Genomic DNA, 14,123 nt, shown 5'->3' on the forward strand with positions numbered 1-14,123 from the left:
TAAAACACACACACAAACTGATGAAACGGCTGCTTTGATGGATTATTATTGTTCCAGTGGGATTTTAAGAAAATGTGCCATTTCCCCACATAATCAGACATCTGCCAATTCATTATAAACATACATGGTATATGTATAGTTTTAGGGTGTTTGTGATCTTGAATCTTATTTCATTTGGAAACAGAAAACCTGTTTTTGTTCAGTGATTTATGCTTTTTATAATACTGATTGCATATTGAAAACTTCATGTCTTTGTTCTTCCTTTAAGCTCTGTGTAGTTTTTGATAGATAAACATTTTTTTGCTCTCAATTAGAGCTCTAATGTGATGTTAACTTTGGTAAGACTATGGTTTCTGTTTTTAGAATAGCTATTTTTGTTGACTGATGAAAAATGCAAACAGAAAAATAAAGCTTTTGTCTTGGCAAACCCAAATTCATGCTTTATAAGAGCAAACTTTCTTCCTTTACTCCCTTCCTTTCTCCCTCCCAACACAATGCATTCTGCATTTATTCCGGTATATAATGTGAACTATGGTCTAATAAGCTAAGTACAGAGATGGAAGTTGGTTTGCATTTCTTTTTTTTATTCTACTGTGCATTTTCTTCTGGGTTTTGAAACCTGACCTGTGAAATGAAATTTTTGCATTCATCTTTTTGTTCGAATAAAAACCTACTACTGCAGATGATAAGTTTCCAGGCTGTTCTGCGGGTTTAAAAATGAAATTCCTTTTCAAAGAGAATATTGAATTGAATAATGTTAAGGAGAACTGTTAAGCCGTCACAACTAACTTTTTACATTTATAAAAGTGAATAGGATTGAAAGTCTGAGCTTGGGTTGATGTTTTTAATTAGTGTGGTATTTTGGGTAATTTGAAAGTAGTCATTAAATATAAAATTTGCAGTCTTTCTTTTCCCTCCTAAACTTGAATGCATTCCCTTAAGAGGTGAACTCTTAAGTGGGAAATAGCTTTGTAAAATTATAGCCTGGTTTCTTTAGAAACCATAAATATATTGGAAATGTTTTATAATACCTTACACTTGAGGGCTCTAATTGTTTTATAGACTTGAATCCTCAGTTCTCATATAACCTTTTGTTGTTAGGTTCAGAGGAAAAATGGCTCGGCTAAAATCAAAGATGTTGACTTAAATGTTTATTATGATTGTTTTACTTTATTTTTCATAAAGTTACATTTACGATATGCATTTTTAATATGTATGTTCATGTAGCCTTATCTTGGAGATGATCAAAATAGAAGAATAGGCTAGGTAGTATGTGTTATATGCAACCTTATAGTGCATTGTGACTGCTGGAAAAGACAGCCTCTAAAGTATTGAATGACTTCTTCGTTATCTACCAGTTTCCTAAAATATTCCTGCTTGGTTTATTACGTTAAGAAAATATTGAATGTTTATGCTTACTTTTTGGTTACAGTGTCTGGCACAGTGATATGTGTTAAGATATTTTTAGTAAAGGAAAAATATGGTTCTAGTATATATAAAAGTGTGTTGAATTTTAAAAACATCTCTCCCCCATGACATTTTTCTGCCCTGCGGGAAGCCATCCTCTATTCCTTAATCTGTTGTATGCTTTCCCACTCCACTGGTTTTACTTTTGCTTTGCTTTATATTTGTAACCTTATTCCCCCAATTTCTAATATTTAAAATTTTACCTTTTCTCATATTCTCTAAATGCCACCTCTTCCATCAGATGTGAACTCACTATCCTTTGATGCCCTTCATTTTGTTTGTATTTCCTTTATGTTCTGCCCTGCATCGTCATTGTTTATTCATCTAACCACCTCCTATTACTTCAGCAACTATTTGTGGGAAGATTTGTATTTTACTCATCTTTGTTTCTGTATGACCTAGTACAGAGAATTTTTACATAGTGGGAATTCTAAAAGAAATTGTTAAATTGAAATATATGACTTGAGCGGGAAAGATAAGTTAATACTAGAGCTTTGCCAATAGGCAGGTTATTTCCTAACGATAGTATGGGAGAGAGGTTTGATTTGTACTTTTTCGACATTTGTACTTTTGTTTTTATCTCCTTTACAATTAAACTCATTACTTTAATTGTAGTTTTTCTCCAGCTTTAATTCTGGGGTGGTGTTCATGTACTTTTTAGGTGTAGTTGATTACCTACCATCAGCAGGCAAGTTGTGGCACATTTGATGGTCTGTAGCTGTTGACATATTATTTTTGGATTTTCAAAGTTTGCAGAGCATTTATACCACTATTATTAATGATAATATGTATTTATTAGTTACTATGTGTCATAAACTTTACTATAACAATTCTTTAAAACATTTTATTAATATAATATCAGTCTGTAAGGCTGAAATATTTTATTACCAAACATCGTTAAAGCATCTAATCTTGGTAACTTTTAAAAACATTACGTATTTTAATAAGGTATAACGGGTTTCATTTGTTATTCTATTCCCTTGATTGTGCCTTTAAAATTTTTTTGTAGGAAATCTTTTGTTCATTTTGTTTATGTAAAATTTTGCCTCATACATTTATATTGGCTTGCAAAACTGGTTCTCTTTTACATGAAGAATTATGTATTTTTGTACATCTCCAATCCTAGGAAACCAGTTTATATAATGGCAAAATTATGGAGTAATTGTTTTAAGAATATGCCATCTTGCTGTTTCTGTTTGTTTTTCTAATTTACATGCATAAAATATCCCTAAAATCATTTTACATTTATTATTTCTAGTTAGAAGAAAGAAGCCTTTCCTTAAGAGTTTGTGGGAAATTTTGACTATCAAAACAAGAACATGTTGTCTCTTCCTTTCCTTTTGTTCATATATTCCTTTTTTTATACAGTTCACTGTGTAAATTAATTTTAGTTTGATTCATGATTTTTATCTACAGTGTGTCTTGGCACTTCGGAACATAATGATGGAGAATAAGGAGAAACCTCAGTTCTCAAGAAATGTGTAATCTGATCGAGCTGTCAGCACTAACAGCGATGAAACGTTTAGAGAATGATTGGGTAGCAGCAGAGTCTTACAGACAACCAGTGCAGTGGGATTAACGGGAACAAACACGGTGATTGGGATTCTGGGCAGAATGGAGTTTGTCTGATTGAGTTCAGATGTATGTTTTCACACAGGAGCCACGAAGTTGTCTGAAAGGAGAGGGTATTTTATAGGGATATGGTGTTGGGCATTTGTTTTTGTTTTTGAATTCTGGTTTGTGTGCTGTTTCTTTTTCTGCCTTTCTTGGTTTTCTCTCTCTCCTTAGTCCAGGTTACTTAGAGTGTCAAGTGTTACATGTCACTTCTTTGAAATTATATGAGTTTGTCTGCTCTCTGTGATATAATTGCTTAGTTCTCTAGGAAGGAATGGCGTTTGACCTTTTTATATGCATATACAGATGGTACTCTTTTTTACAGATTCATCACACTTGTGAAACGTGCACTTGTGAAATATTTATAAATGAAATCATGCTTTCCCTTTGACATTTTTAATAACTTTGGATATTTGTTTCACTGTCGTTTTGAGTGTGTGTGTGTGTGTATATGTATGTATGTCCTTTACAGGTGAAAAAAAACTAGGCATGAAGAGACTAAGTAAGTTGTCCAAGGTTAATAACAGAGTTGCAGCTAAAACCTAAGTGTCTTTACCTTTAGAACAATCAATTAGGTAGTATAGGGAGAACAGCATGTAGTTACATGCCATTGGCATTTACACATTTGAGATGAAAGTGCTCATTCATTGCAGTCTATTTGAATTCCTGGCTTGTTTCATATCTGATGGTTTTCATTCTTAGCAATTTTTGTAATCTTCACTTTTTCTGTGAATAGAACCAAGTACATTTATTTGCTAGTGGTGCTATGGAATTACTAGGGAGGCAGCATTGCTATATCCTCACTTGGGCTTTATTCCTTCCCTCAGCTTGCAGCATCTGAAGCTGCTATTTCAAATGCCTATGACCCTTTAGGGAGGGAGATTGCCAGGAATTTCTCATCTCTTTTTCTATTTCATGTCTCACTGTTGATTCAGATTTCCACTGGATGCAGGGAGGTTGCCTGTGGATAGGTGAACTAGTTGGGAACCCTTCCACAAATGGTGTGGGTTTAACCCATGTCTGTTAAACCTCTTCAGTGCCATTGTCCAAGGTGCTACACAGATTAGTGGGTTGTAGATAAATCCCCGCCGAAATACAGCTCCACTGTTAGGATGCTGGATTTCTTACTACACTCATAGTATCTAATTGCATGCTAAATCAGTGATGGCTGTGTCTTTAACCTTTTTTTTTTTTTTTTTGGTTAGTGTATTTTTATAAGTTGAGTTTTGGTACCGAAGAGGCATTTTCTTTTTCATGCACTCTTAATTCTGCAGGTTTAGTTTTTATATGACTTTGCCTTCTCTTTTCAATTTATTGGAATTTTAAATGTAAACAGTTAATATTCTCTTAAGTTTCAGATTTATTGCTCTAATATTTTCTTTTAGCTTGAATATACTAAGAGGAAATTTATAGTAATAATTTTATCAATTTAAAATATAAATTAAAATCTAAAAGATATATAAGCTAGCCTCTTTTTTATAAGTGAAAACTAGCCCTGCAATAAAATAATCTAGAGTATCTCTGTTTGGAATATATTGTCCTCAAATTAACCATATAATTTTTGTGTATTTAATTAGTGATGATTCATTAAGAATTTTTGTTAAGTATTATTTTGACTGTAAAATGATTTTAAATACTAGTTTCTTTTTTAAAATTTTTATTTATTTATTTTGACTGTGTTGGGTCTTCATTGCTGCGCACAGGCTTTCTCTAGTTGCGACGAGTGGGGGCTACTCTTCATTGAGATGTGCGGGCTTCTCATTGCGGTGGCTTCTCTTATTGGAGCACGGGCTCTAGGGCACGCGGGCTTCAGTAGTTGTGGCTCGTGGGCTCTAGAGTGCAGGCTCAGTAGTTGTGGCACACTGACTTAGTTGCTCCACGGCATGTGGGATCTTCCCGGACCAGGGCTCGAACCCGTGTCCCCTGCATTAGCAGGCGGATTCTTAACCACTGCACCACCAGGGAAGTCCCAATACTAGTTTCTTTTTGTGTACTTAAATGTATTTGAGATTAATTTTAATAAAAAACTGAATGACTAAATTATATGTCTATAATAATGTCTTGATTAATGAGTGTGGCAGGGAGTGGGTATCTGAGTTATTGAAATTTCCCAGTTAACTGAAGGTTTATCCAATTATGCAGTGAACTTGCATAGGATAAGGATGCTGACATTAGGGGTAGGGATTTGTCTGTTAAGCTCCTTTTTTGTTGTATAAATCCATAGAAGCCCCATACTGTATCATTAGAAAGCAAGCATTTTATCAGACTCAGAGCTTTAGGTTCATAATCAGTTCATTAATTGTAGTATCAGTACACCTTGAAGGAAGCCTCATGGAATTACAGAGCTAAACTTGTGAACCTTTTCTAGACATAAAATTACAGAACTAATCTTGTGGACCGTTTCTGGAACCAGTATTTCTTAGCCAAGCAGTGAGATTTTCAGCAGAAGGAAGGATTTCGGCCGTTCAGGCTTCCAATACTAATTGTGACCTGAAAGTCATTGAGATGTACGCTGGTTATCTGTGGTGAGAGAGATTTAGAACATTGTTAGATGATGAAAACGTATATATATGTGATATGTATATATGATTGATATTAGGTAGTCTGTTTTTTCCTTTTGTTAAACATCAATTCTCTCAGCTACTAGTTGGCATGCAAGGAATTGAAAATAAAATCTAGATCTTCAAACTGGCTCGTTTTCCCTTCCAATAGATGGGTAGTTTTTAGTGTTTGGCTGTTTACTAATTTTCCATGAACTTTCCTGTTTTCTATTAGTTGTCTCCTTGGTCAGAATGTTTCCTGGGAGAATTGTCAGTGTTAAGACAGATGATTATTTATTTCCATGCAGATAGAATTATAACAGTTACAAGTAATATAATTGTGGTTTCCTTTCCCTTAAAGGAGGAATTCCGAGAACTTCGAGAACAATCTAGTGATCCTCAAGCTGAACAAGAACTAATTAATAGTATCGAACAAGTGTATTTTTCTACGGACTCATTTGATATTGTTAAATATGAGCTGGAGGTAAAAAAAAAATTCATTAACCTACCTAAAGCCTATTTTGTTCAGTGATTGAATTTGTGAGTGAGATATGAATGCTTTTTAGGGGCATTGTAGTTTTTTCATACCAGGACTGGTCTATGATGACCATATTGTGACTAAATGAACTATCAGCATTGTTTAAGGATGAGAGTATTTTTAAAAATGTAAAATTAAGTGCAGCTATAGAATATTGGTCCAGGAAACACTTTTGTGTTTTTGGTTTTTAACTGTTATCACACAATATGTTAGTATGCTGTCTCTATCTTATTTTATGTGGGCTAAATATGTTTGGGAAAGCTCTGAAACTTTTAATCGTGAAAGTATATTTACATAATTGTTTAGTCATGATAAATACCCCATGCCTTAATTTTTTTTTTAATTTATTTTTTTAACATCTTTTTTGGAGTATAATTGCTTTACAATGTTGTGTTAGTTTCTGCCGTATAACAAAGTGAATGATCTATACATATACATATATCCCCATATCCCCTCCCTCTTGCGTCTCCCTCCCACCCTCCCTATCCCACCCCTCTAGGTGGTCACAAAGCACTGAGCTGATCTCCCTGTGCTATGTGGCTGCTTCCCACTAGCTATCTATTTTACATGTAGTAGTGTATATATGTCAGTGCCACTCTCTCACTACGTCCCAGCTTACACTTCCCCCTCCCTGTGTCCTCAAGTCTATTCTCTACATCTGTGTCTTTATTCCTGTCTTGCCCTTAGGTTCTTCAGAACTTTTTTTTTTTTTTTTTAGATTCCATATATATGTGTTAGTATACAGTATTTGTTTTCTCTTTCTGACTTCACTCTGTATGACAGACTCTAGTTCCATCCACCTCACTACAAATAACTCCATTTCGTTTCTTTTTATGGCTGAGTAATATTCCATTATATATATGTGCCACATCTTCTTTATCCATTCATCTGTTGGTGGACACTTAGGTTGCTTCCATGTCCTGGCTATTGTAAATAGTGCTGCAATGAACATTGTGGTACATGTCACTTTTTGAATTATGGTTTTCTCAGGGTATATGCCCAGTAGTGGGATTCCTGGGTCGTATGACTTCAGGCTATACTACAAAGGTACAATAATCAAGACAGTATGGTACTGGCACAAAAATAGAAATACAGATCAATGGAACAGGATAGAAAGCCCAGAGATAAACCCATGCACATATGGTCACCTTCTCTTTGATAAAGGAGGCAAGAATATACAATGGAGAAAAGACAGTCTCTTCAATAAATGGTGCTGGGAAAACTGGACAGCTACACGTAAAAGAATGAAATTAGAACACTCCCTAACACCATACACAAAAATAAACTCAAAATGGATTAAAGACCTAAATGTAAGGCCAGACACTATAAAACTCTTAGAGGAAAACATAGGCAGAACACTCTATGATATAAATCACAGAAAGATCCTTTTTGACCCACCTCCTAGAGAAATGGAAATAAAAGCAAAAATAAATTAATGGGACCTAATGAAACTTAAAAGCTTTTGCACAACAAAGGAAACCATAAACAAGACGAAAAGACAATCCTCAGAATTGGAGAAAATATTTGCAAACGAAGCAACTGACAAAGGATTAATCTCCAAAATTTACAAGCAGCTGATGCAGCTCAATATCATAACTGTTTATAACATTGGCATTTTACATTTACAAGAACTTCAAAAAAATTCAGAATAGTAAAATTCGGGTTTTAGATGAAACCAATTGCAGTATGCATATGTACTTCATATGCAGTACATACAGAATTAGTACCCAGCGTATTCTGAAATTTCATCATCAGTTGACTGAGACTTGAAGTCTAACTTGGGAGTTTCCCATCTACACAATGGTGTGCATTTTTGTTAGTTTCCATACTATACTCCAGAGTATGTATAATCTAGAATGTACTCCAACAGCTGTCACTGTCACACTGTAGTGCTTAGTTACCATTCATAGTATTTCAGAGGGGAAATATGTTTTGAGTTCTGTCCTGGACGAGTAGGGATATATGGTGGCTGGTAGAGTGGGGGATTAGGGTTAGGACTTTCTCACATTCTCCTGTTGCAGGTTGTGGAAGCAGTGTTTCCCAGCTCAGGGGCCGGAGTCCCGGTGGTAGTGGGGATTCCAGGAGGTTGGAGGTGGCAGCAGTGGAGATAGCAGGGCTGGGCGGGGATGGAGCTTGAGTACCGGGGGGTTGGGTAACAGAGATATAGGCTTTTGTGTCTGGAGTCTAGTGGGGAGGTGGGGACGATGGGAGGAGTGGGATGTGACACCATTTTGTATGTGCAGGTTGTAGTTCCTAAGTCAGGTGTGCAGGTAAGTGAAACCAAATTAAACAATTGATTTTTTACTCTTTATTTATGGATTTTTTTTTTAGAAACTCCCTCCTGTTCTCAATTTGCAAGAATTAGAGGAGTACAGAGACAAATTAAAACAACAGCAAGCTGCAGTAAGTAAAAAACACGTTTCTGACAAAACTGTAAATGAAACACAACAGAGAGGTGTAACGTTTGCAGGTTTTATTGTTTAACTAATATACTAACATTTTAAACAAATCTTATTATTTAACATGACTTTGACTCAAATGATACATTTATACATATTCAAATTTATTGTCTATTCAGTTTCCCTCACATTACCTTGATAGATGTGCTTCTAGAACTTGGAGTTCTTTCTCTGGAATCCTAAACGTGATCAAAGAATTTTGAACTGTTTTTCAGATTACTAAGTACCTTTTTAGATTACTCCTTGTCATGCATGCATGACTTTCCTACCCATAGTTTTATGATGGAGCTTTCTTATCTCAGAATAAAGGCTCCCACTTCTAGTTGAAATAGGTCCAAAGAGATTACAGGGTTAAGATTCAGAAAGTCTGAATTGCTGTCACTATTAATTGTGTGATGTTGGGCAAGTCACTTAACCTTGCTAAATCTCGTTTCATCTGTGAAGTAATGGGTTAGGTTGGGCAATGCATTTTCTCTAATGCTGTAAAATTCTGTGATTTTGTGTTTTCCTTGTGTTAGGCTGAATTCCTTTTATAAAACTCAGACTGTACTGTAGAAGATTAAATAATGGTACTAAGTGGTCTTGTTAATTTTTTAATACTGAAAGAGCAATAGTAATACATTTAGCCATTTTAATTTAAGGTATGGTCTTTAATAATACATCTGACAAATAAAGGAGGATATACTTCTCTTTCTTTAGTGTTACACCCAGAGGTCTCAGTGGGTGCTTGGATCTCCCTGGGGGTAGCAGCACTGGTGTGGGGAAGGGCCTTGAGCACTAGAGGGTTGTGTGGTAAAAATATGTTGTTGTTTTTGGAGAATTAGAGTTCAGTGGATGGTGGCACCTTTTGCCTTCAGCATATTTAAATATGTACTCCTCCGTCTCTGTACTTTATGTGATAGTATTCTTTTGGGGATGAACCCCACCACAAGGGCCGTGTAGCACAGTGGCCTTTGGAATTTAATCAACCTGGCCTTGAATCCTGACCTTGCAACTTACTGTGGGTGAATTACTGCTATGTTTAAGATTACTCATCTGGAAAATGAAGCATGTAACCCATTTCAGTAGATTGTCATAAATACTAATTGAGATAATGTAGGAAAAGCAGTCAGTAAACTGCCTAGCACAGTGTAGACTAACAATAACTACATGGTCTATTTAAAACAGAAAAATGAAAAACCCACAACTCAAAAAAAAAAAAAAAAAGGCAGTGACCCAAATAAATAAATAAATAAAGTGATAAAAAACCCCAATTTGGTAAAATTAGGTGGGTTTCTGTCTGTGTACATCTATACACATTCATATCTATACAAATCTATACAAATTCAGAGCAGATTAAGAAAACGTGAAAGAATTAGCACAATCTTTGAATGTATGTGTAGTGTTTTGTTCTCAGTTGGCTTGGGGAAGGGGATACAGTTGTGTTTCTTGAGCAGCTATTCACTGAATACCATTGGTGTGCCATGCTTCATGCTGGACGTGGTACCTCTGTAGTGTAGTCCTACAGGGGCCCCTGAAATTGTGAAATAAGAGCCTCATGTTCAAAATCATCATAATTCTAACTCGCATACATTACTGTTTTTCATGGAACTGACCAAGAAACCTTAGGTATCTTCATAGCGCTCCAGAAAACACGTTTCCAGTTTTTCAGAGTAGTGGACCAAACTGCTGTTTGTCTTCTTAGGCGGGACAAAGGATTTAAAGGGTGTTCTGTTTCCCAGATAGTATTTCCATAAATTCAATAGATTAAACATTTATTTATCTTAACAAGTCTATCTTTTTTAAAGCAAATCCTGTACCCTTAAAGATGGTTATACTTTTGTGCATGTTAGTTAAAGCAGATACTCATGTTATTAACAGTAATAATGACCACTTATTGAGTTTCTATTAAGGACCAAGTACTGTGCTACATGCTATACCTCTTGTACTAATTTCATAGCCAAAGAAATGTACGTGGCCATAGCATGCCAATATTTGCTGTAGAAGTTATCAGGAAGACCTATGGAATATTCTTGCTAAAATTTTAAATGTAAAATGTAATAGGAAGCATGAGGCTTTTTCTTTTATTTCCTTTGTTTGATTGCATGTTCTTATAGGTCTCTAAAAAAGTAGCAGATTTAATCCTTGAAAAACAGCCTGCTTATGTAAAGGTAGGATAACATTTGTTATTTTTAATAGTAAAATATTAAAAATGTTTGAGTGACTTATACTTGGAACTTGAAATATTTTAATTTATTCTTTTGTCTATAGTTTATAGCAGCATATTAACTCTATTTGGGTTGTGTATGTGTATGTTTTTGTCTCTCATTTGGGGAATTTACCAACCTGCAAGAAGTGGAAGAGCTTTTATATTTGATTCTAAAGTAATCTATTTGGTTTTCCTAACTTGAAGAGCCAATGAAAATTGCTTCAGTGCACTTTGTAACTCATAGATCATCAATAATGACTGCTCAGTCTACCTTTAAAATATGATAAAATTGGAACTGTCTAGCTGAATCTGCCCTTTCATCAGAAAATAAGAGACTTCAAAATCCATTGAAATATCTAACAGTGTTCAAATGAAGACATTCATTGTCAAAGCATCTTAGCAAACAAATCATATTTGTCATATCCTTGATTACCTCGTGAAGTTCTGTTGGATAGAAACATTTAAACGGATATATTATTAGTATTTATTTACACCCGTCTAAAGAGGTTGGGTCTAGATTTCCTTACAAGCAATACTGCCTAAATATTTTGTCACATGACATTGTGAAAATCAATTGAAAGTGGTTATTTAAAATAATTTTGTGGAAAAATATACCAACAATGTTCAAGTTCAGGTATTTTTGTTGCTACTTTGTTTTCCAAGCAGGCTTTTCTTTGAAGCCCACTAAAGTTTTTGTTAGAGTACCATACCAATAAGAAAAAAAAATAAAATGCCTCAAACAGTAACCTACACTTAATCTTTCCATAGGAACTTGAAAGAGTTACCTCATTACAGACAGGTCTTCAGTTAGCTGCTGTTATCTGCACAAATGGGAGGAGGTATTGCATTTGATGATACTTTGTTCAAGCTGAGTAACATTTAAGAGAAATTGTGAAACTGTCATGGAAAATTGATTTTTTTTATGATGATTGTGGTTTATAGAATGCCATTCATTAACTGAACATATATAATGGTCTAAAAACTGCACTAAGAAGGTCTGTGAGAAATATCTTTAAATCTAGTTATGGATTAAAAATATTACTGTTTTTGTGTTGCTTAAATCAGTGCTTCTCAAACTGTCTTTGGTGAAGGACCAGTCTTTTTTTTTTTTTTTTTCTTTTTTAATTTCCAACTTGTTACAGACTACTGTTTTTGTAAAATGCAATAAAAACAAATTACTAGGAAAATGAATTTAAAAAAACCCAACCAAACACATACAAAATAGTCTCATTTTTTCTATTATCAGATTCATCAAGCATAAAATTATTGTCAACTTTTGCTCTGTGTGTTTAAAAAATTTTTTTTATTATTAGATTCATCAAGCATAAAATTGTTTTGTCAACTTTTGTTCTACATGTTTTTAAATGCTTTTTCTCAATTTCTGTACTTTTCTTGTGGTAGACCAGTAACCGTTTGAAGATTGGTATCAGACTACCACCATGCTTCAAGTAATGCTGGTTTAGTTTGAGCCGTTGAATAAATTTGTCAAATAGTGCTCACAATCCCCAAATTTAAGAGCAATTCAGGATACTATCTCATTAATTGACTAATTGTTCTGTGTGGATAGTGTTCTTATTATACTAGAAAAACTTAACTATTTATTTTTCACTTTTACAGACACTTGAATATTGCAAAGGAAGGTTTTACTCAAGCTAGTTTAGGCCTTCTTGCAAATCAAAGGAAACGTCAGTTGCTGATTGGACTTCTGAAATCTCTGAGAACTATAAAAACATTGGTATATACAGGTCACTTTTTAAAAATTAAGCTTAATTTTATGGTTGAAACAGATTTTACCTTTTGATTTATGTTTTTTTCAGCAAAGAACAGATGTCCGCTTAAGTGAAATGCTGGAGGTAAGTTTACAAGGCTTGGAAATTTGGTGATCCTAATAATATTAAATAGAGAATTATTGTGAAAAAAATTCAGATGTGCATTTTTCTCAAGTTGGTATATGGTATGAAGAGCATTTTTAGACATGTAAAAGAACTTGCTCTAGCACATCTTTTTCTATTGACATGATATACTTCATTTAGAAAAAATTATTGGGGGGAAATGTTCAGTTTGTAGCAATGTGGGAGTGTTAACTTCAGTATCTTTTGATTATATCTGTGCCCAGATAGCAATGAAATTATCTTTTGTGTCTAACATAAAGTAGTGATTTGAGGAGTATGTCATAGATTAGTTATGTTTGGTGTCTCATATATTAATTGATTTTCTGAGTGAGCCATCTGTTTTCTCTTTGATGCTTTCTTAGCATTGTCTGTATACTTCCGTTATAAGATTCACCAAAGCCTAATGTATTATGTGTTTCCCCATAATACTCGAGCACCTTTGGGTAGGTACTTTGTCATCATCTCAGCATCCCCTGTGGTTTGAATTGCCTTTGTTGAATTTAGATATGAACTTAAGGAACTTTTAAAAATGATTTTCGGTATAATCACTGTATTACTTCTAAACTATTACCACTAAAACTAGGGTTTGAGAAATCCATATGAAAAATTCATTTGGCATTAAATTACTGTTTAGGAATATTTGGGGCCATTAATGAATATTTCACTTTTTTCCAAATTTATTTGTTTAAGAATATTTATGGATTTATGATAGTAGAACTGTTGAATGTTGATTACAAGTAGAATGCATACTGTTTTGGAACATTTTATATAAACATTACTGAAAGAAGAATGTTAACAGTTAAAGAACTCCTTCCCTCTGAAGCAGCTTGTACTTCTGTATAGGCTTATCTACATGTCATGGTCTCAGAGGGCTATTACTGTGTTTTTAAGGGAACAGCATATTTTTTTCATGGATACATTTTAGGCCTGGAGGTAGTTGCTTTGTTATATTTTACTATTTATCTGTTGTTGGTATTATGATCCTTATTTGAGAGGAATTAAAATTTTCTGGGGCTGTAACTTTGGATAGAGTATGAACAGAGATTTGTCTTTTTCAGAAGCTTTAAGAAAAATGTTTCCAGCCTAATGCCTTCTGTTGTTGATTCAGGAGGAAGACTATCCAGGAGCTATTCAGCTGTGCCTGGAATGTCAGAAAGCTGCCAGCACTTTTAAACATTATAGTTGCATAAGGTAAGGTAATGTAAAATTTTTAAAGCTGACTTTATTGTCAGTTTTTATATAGGACTTGTGTAACATACAATGTTAATAAACACTGAATATTAATAAGTGCTATGCTCTAGTTTAGCCTTCTTATCTGTAAATGAGCAGCACAGTAAAATTATAAATAACAATTCTTAAGGTTTGAAAGATCAGATACTTTCTAATCTTGTTTCTTGTCACCTCATTGAAACTCTTTTTTTCATG

The 14,123-nt window shown here is 34.2% G+C and overlaps 1 protein-coding gene across 2 annotated transcripts in view; it reads left to right on the forward strand.

Moving 5' to 3' along the window:
• The window catches only part of VPS50 (VPS50 subunit of EARP/GARPII complex), a 128,532-nt gene that overhangs the window by 14,183 nt on the left and 100,226 nt on the right, over positions 1 to 14,123 (forward strand). Inside the window, exons 3-9 of one of the 2 annotated variants that reach the window (XM_059933852.1) lie at positions 5,983 to 6,105; positions 8,491 to 8,562; positions 10,715 to 10,768; positions 11,575 to 11,645; positions 12,424 to 12,541; positions 12,624 to 12,659; positions 13,807 to 13,889. In XM_059933852.1, coding sequence (XP_059789835.1) covers positions 5,983 to 6,105; positions 8,491 to 8,562; positions 10,715 to 10,768; positions 11,575 to 11,645; positions 12,424 to 12,541; positions 12,624 to 12,659; positions 13,807 to 13,889 — 557 coding nt within the window. The remainder of the gene's footprint in view (positions 1 to 5,982; positions 6,106 to 8,490; positions 8,563 to 10,714; positions 10,769 to 11,574; positions 11,646 to 12,423; positions 12,542 to 12,623; positions 12,660 to 13,806; positions 13,890 to 14,123) is intronic. The other variant, XM_059933853.1, reaches the window with a different exon arrangement.

This window comes from Balaenoptera ricei, chromosome 9 (assembly GCF_028023285.1).
Source record: "Balaenoptera ricei isolate mBalRic1 chromosome 9, mBalRic1.hap2, whole genome shotgun sequence".
Taxonomy (NCBI): Eukaryota; Metazoa; Chordata; class Mammalia; order Artiodactyla; family Balaenopteridae; genus Balaenoptera; species Balaenoptera ricei.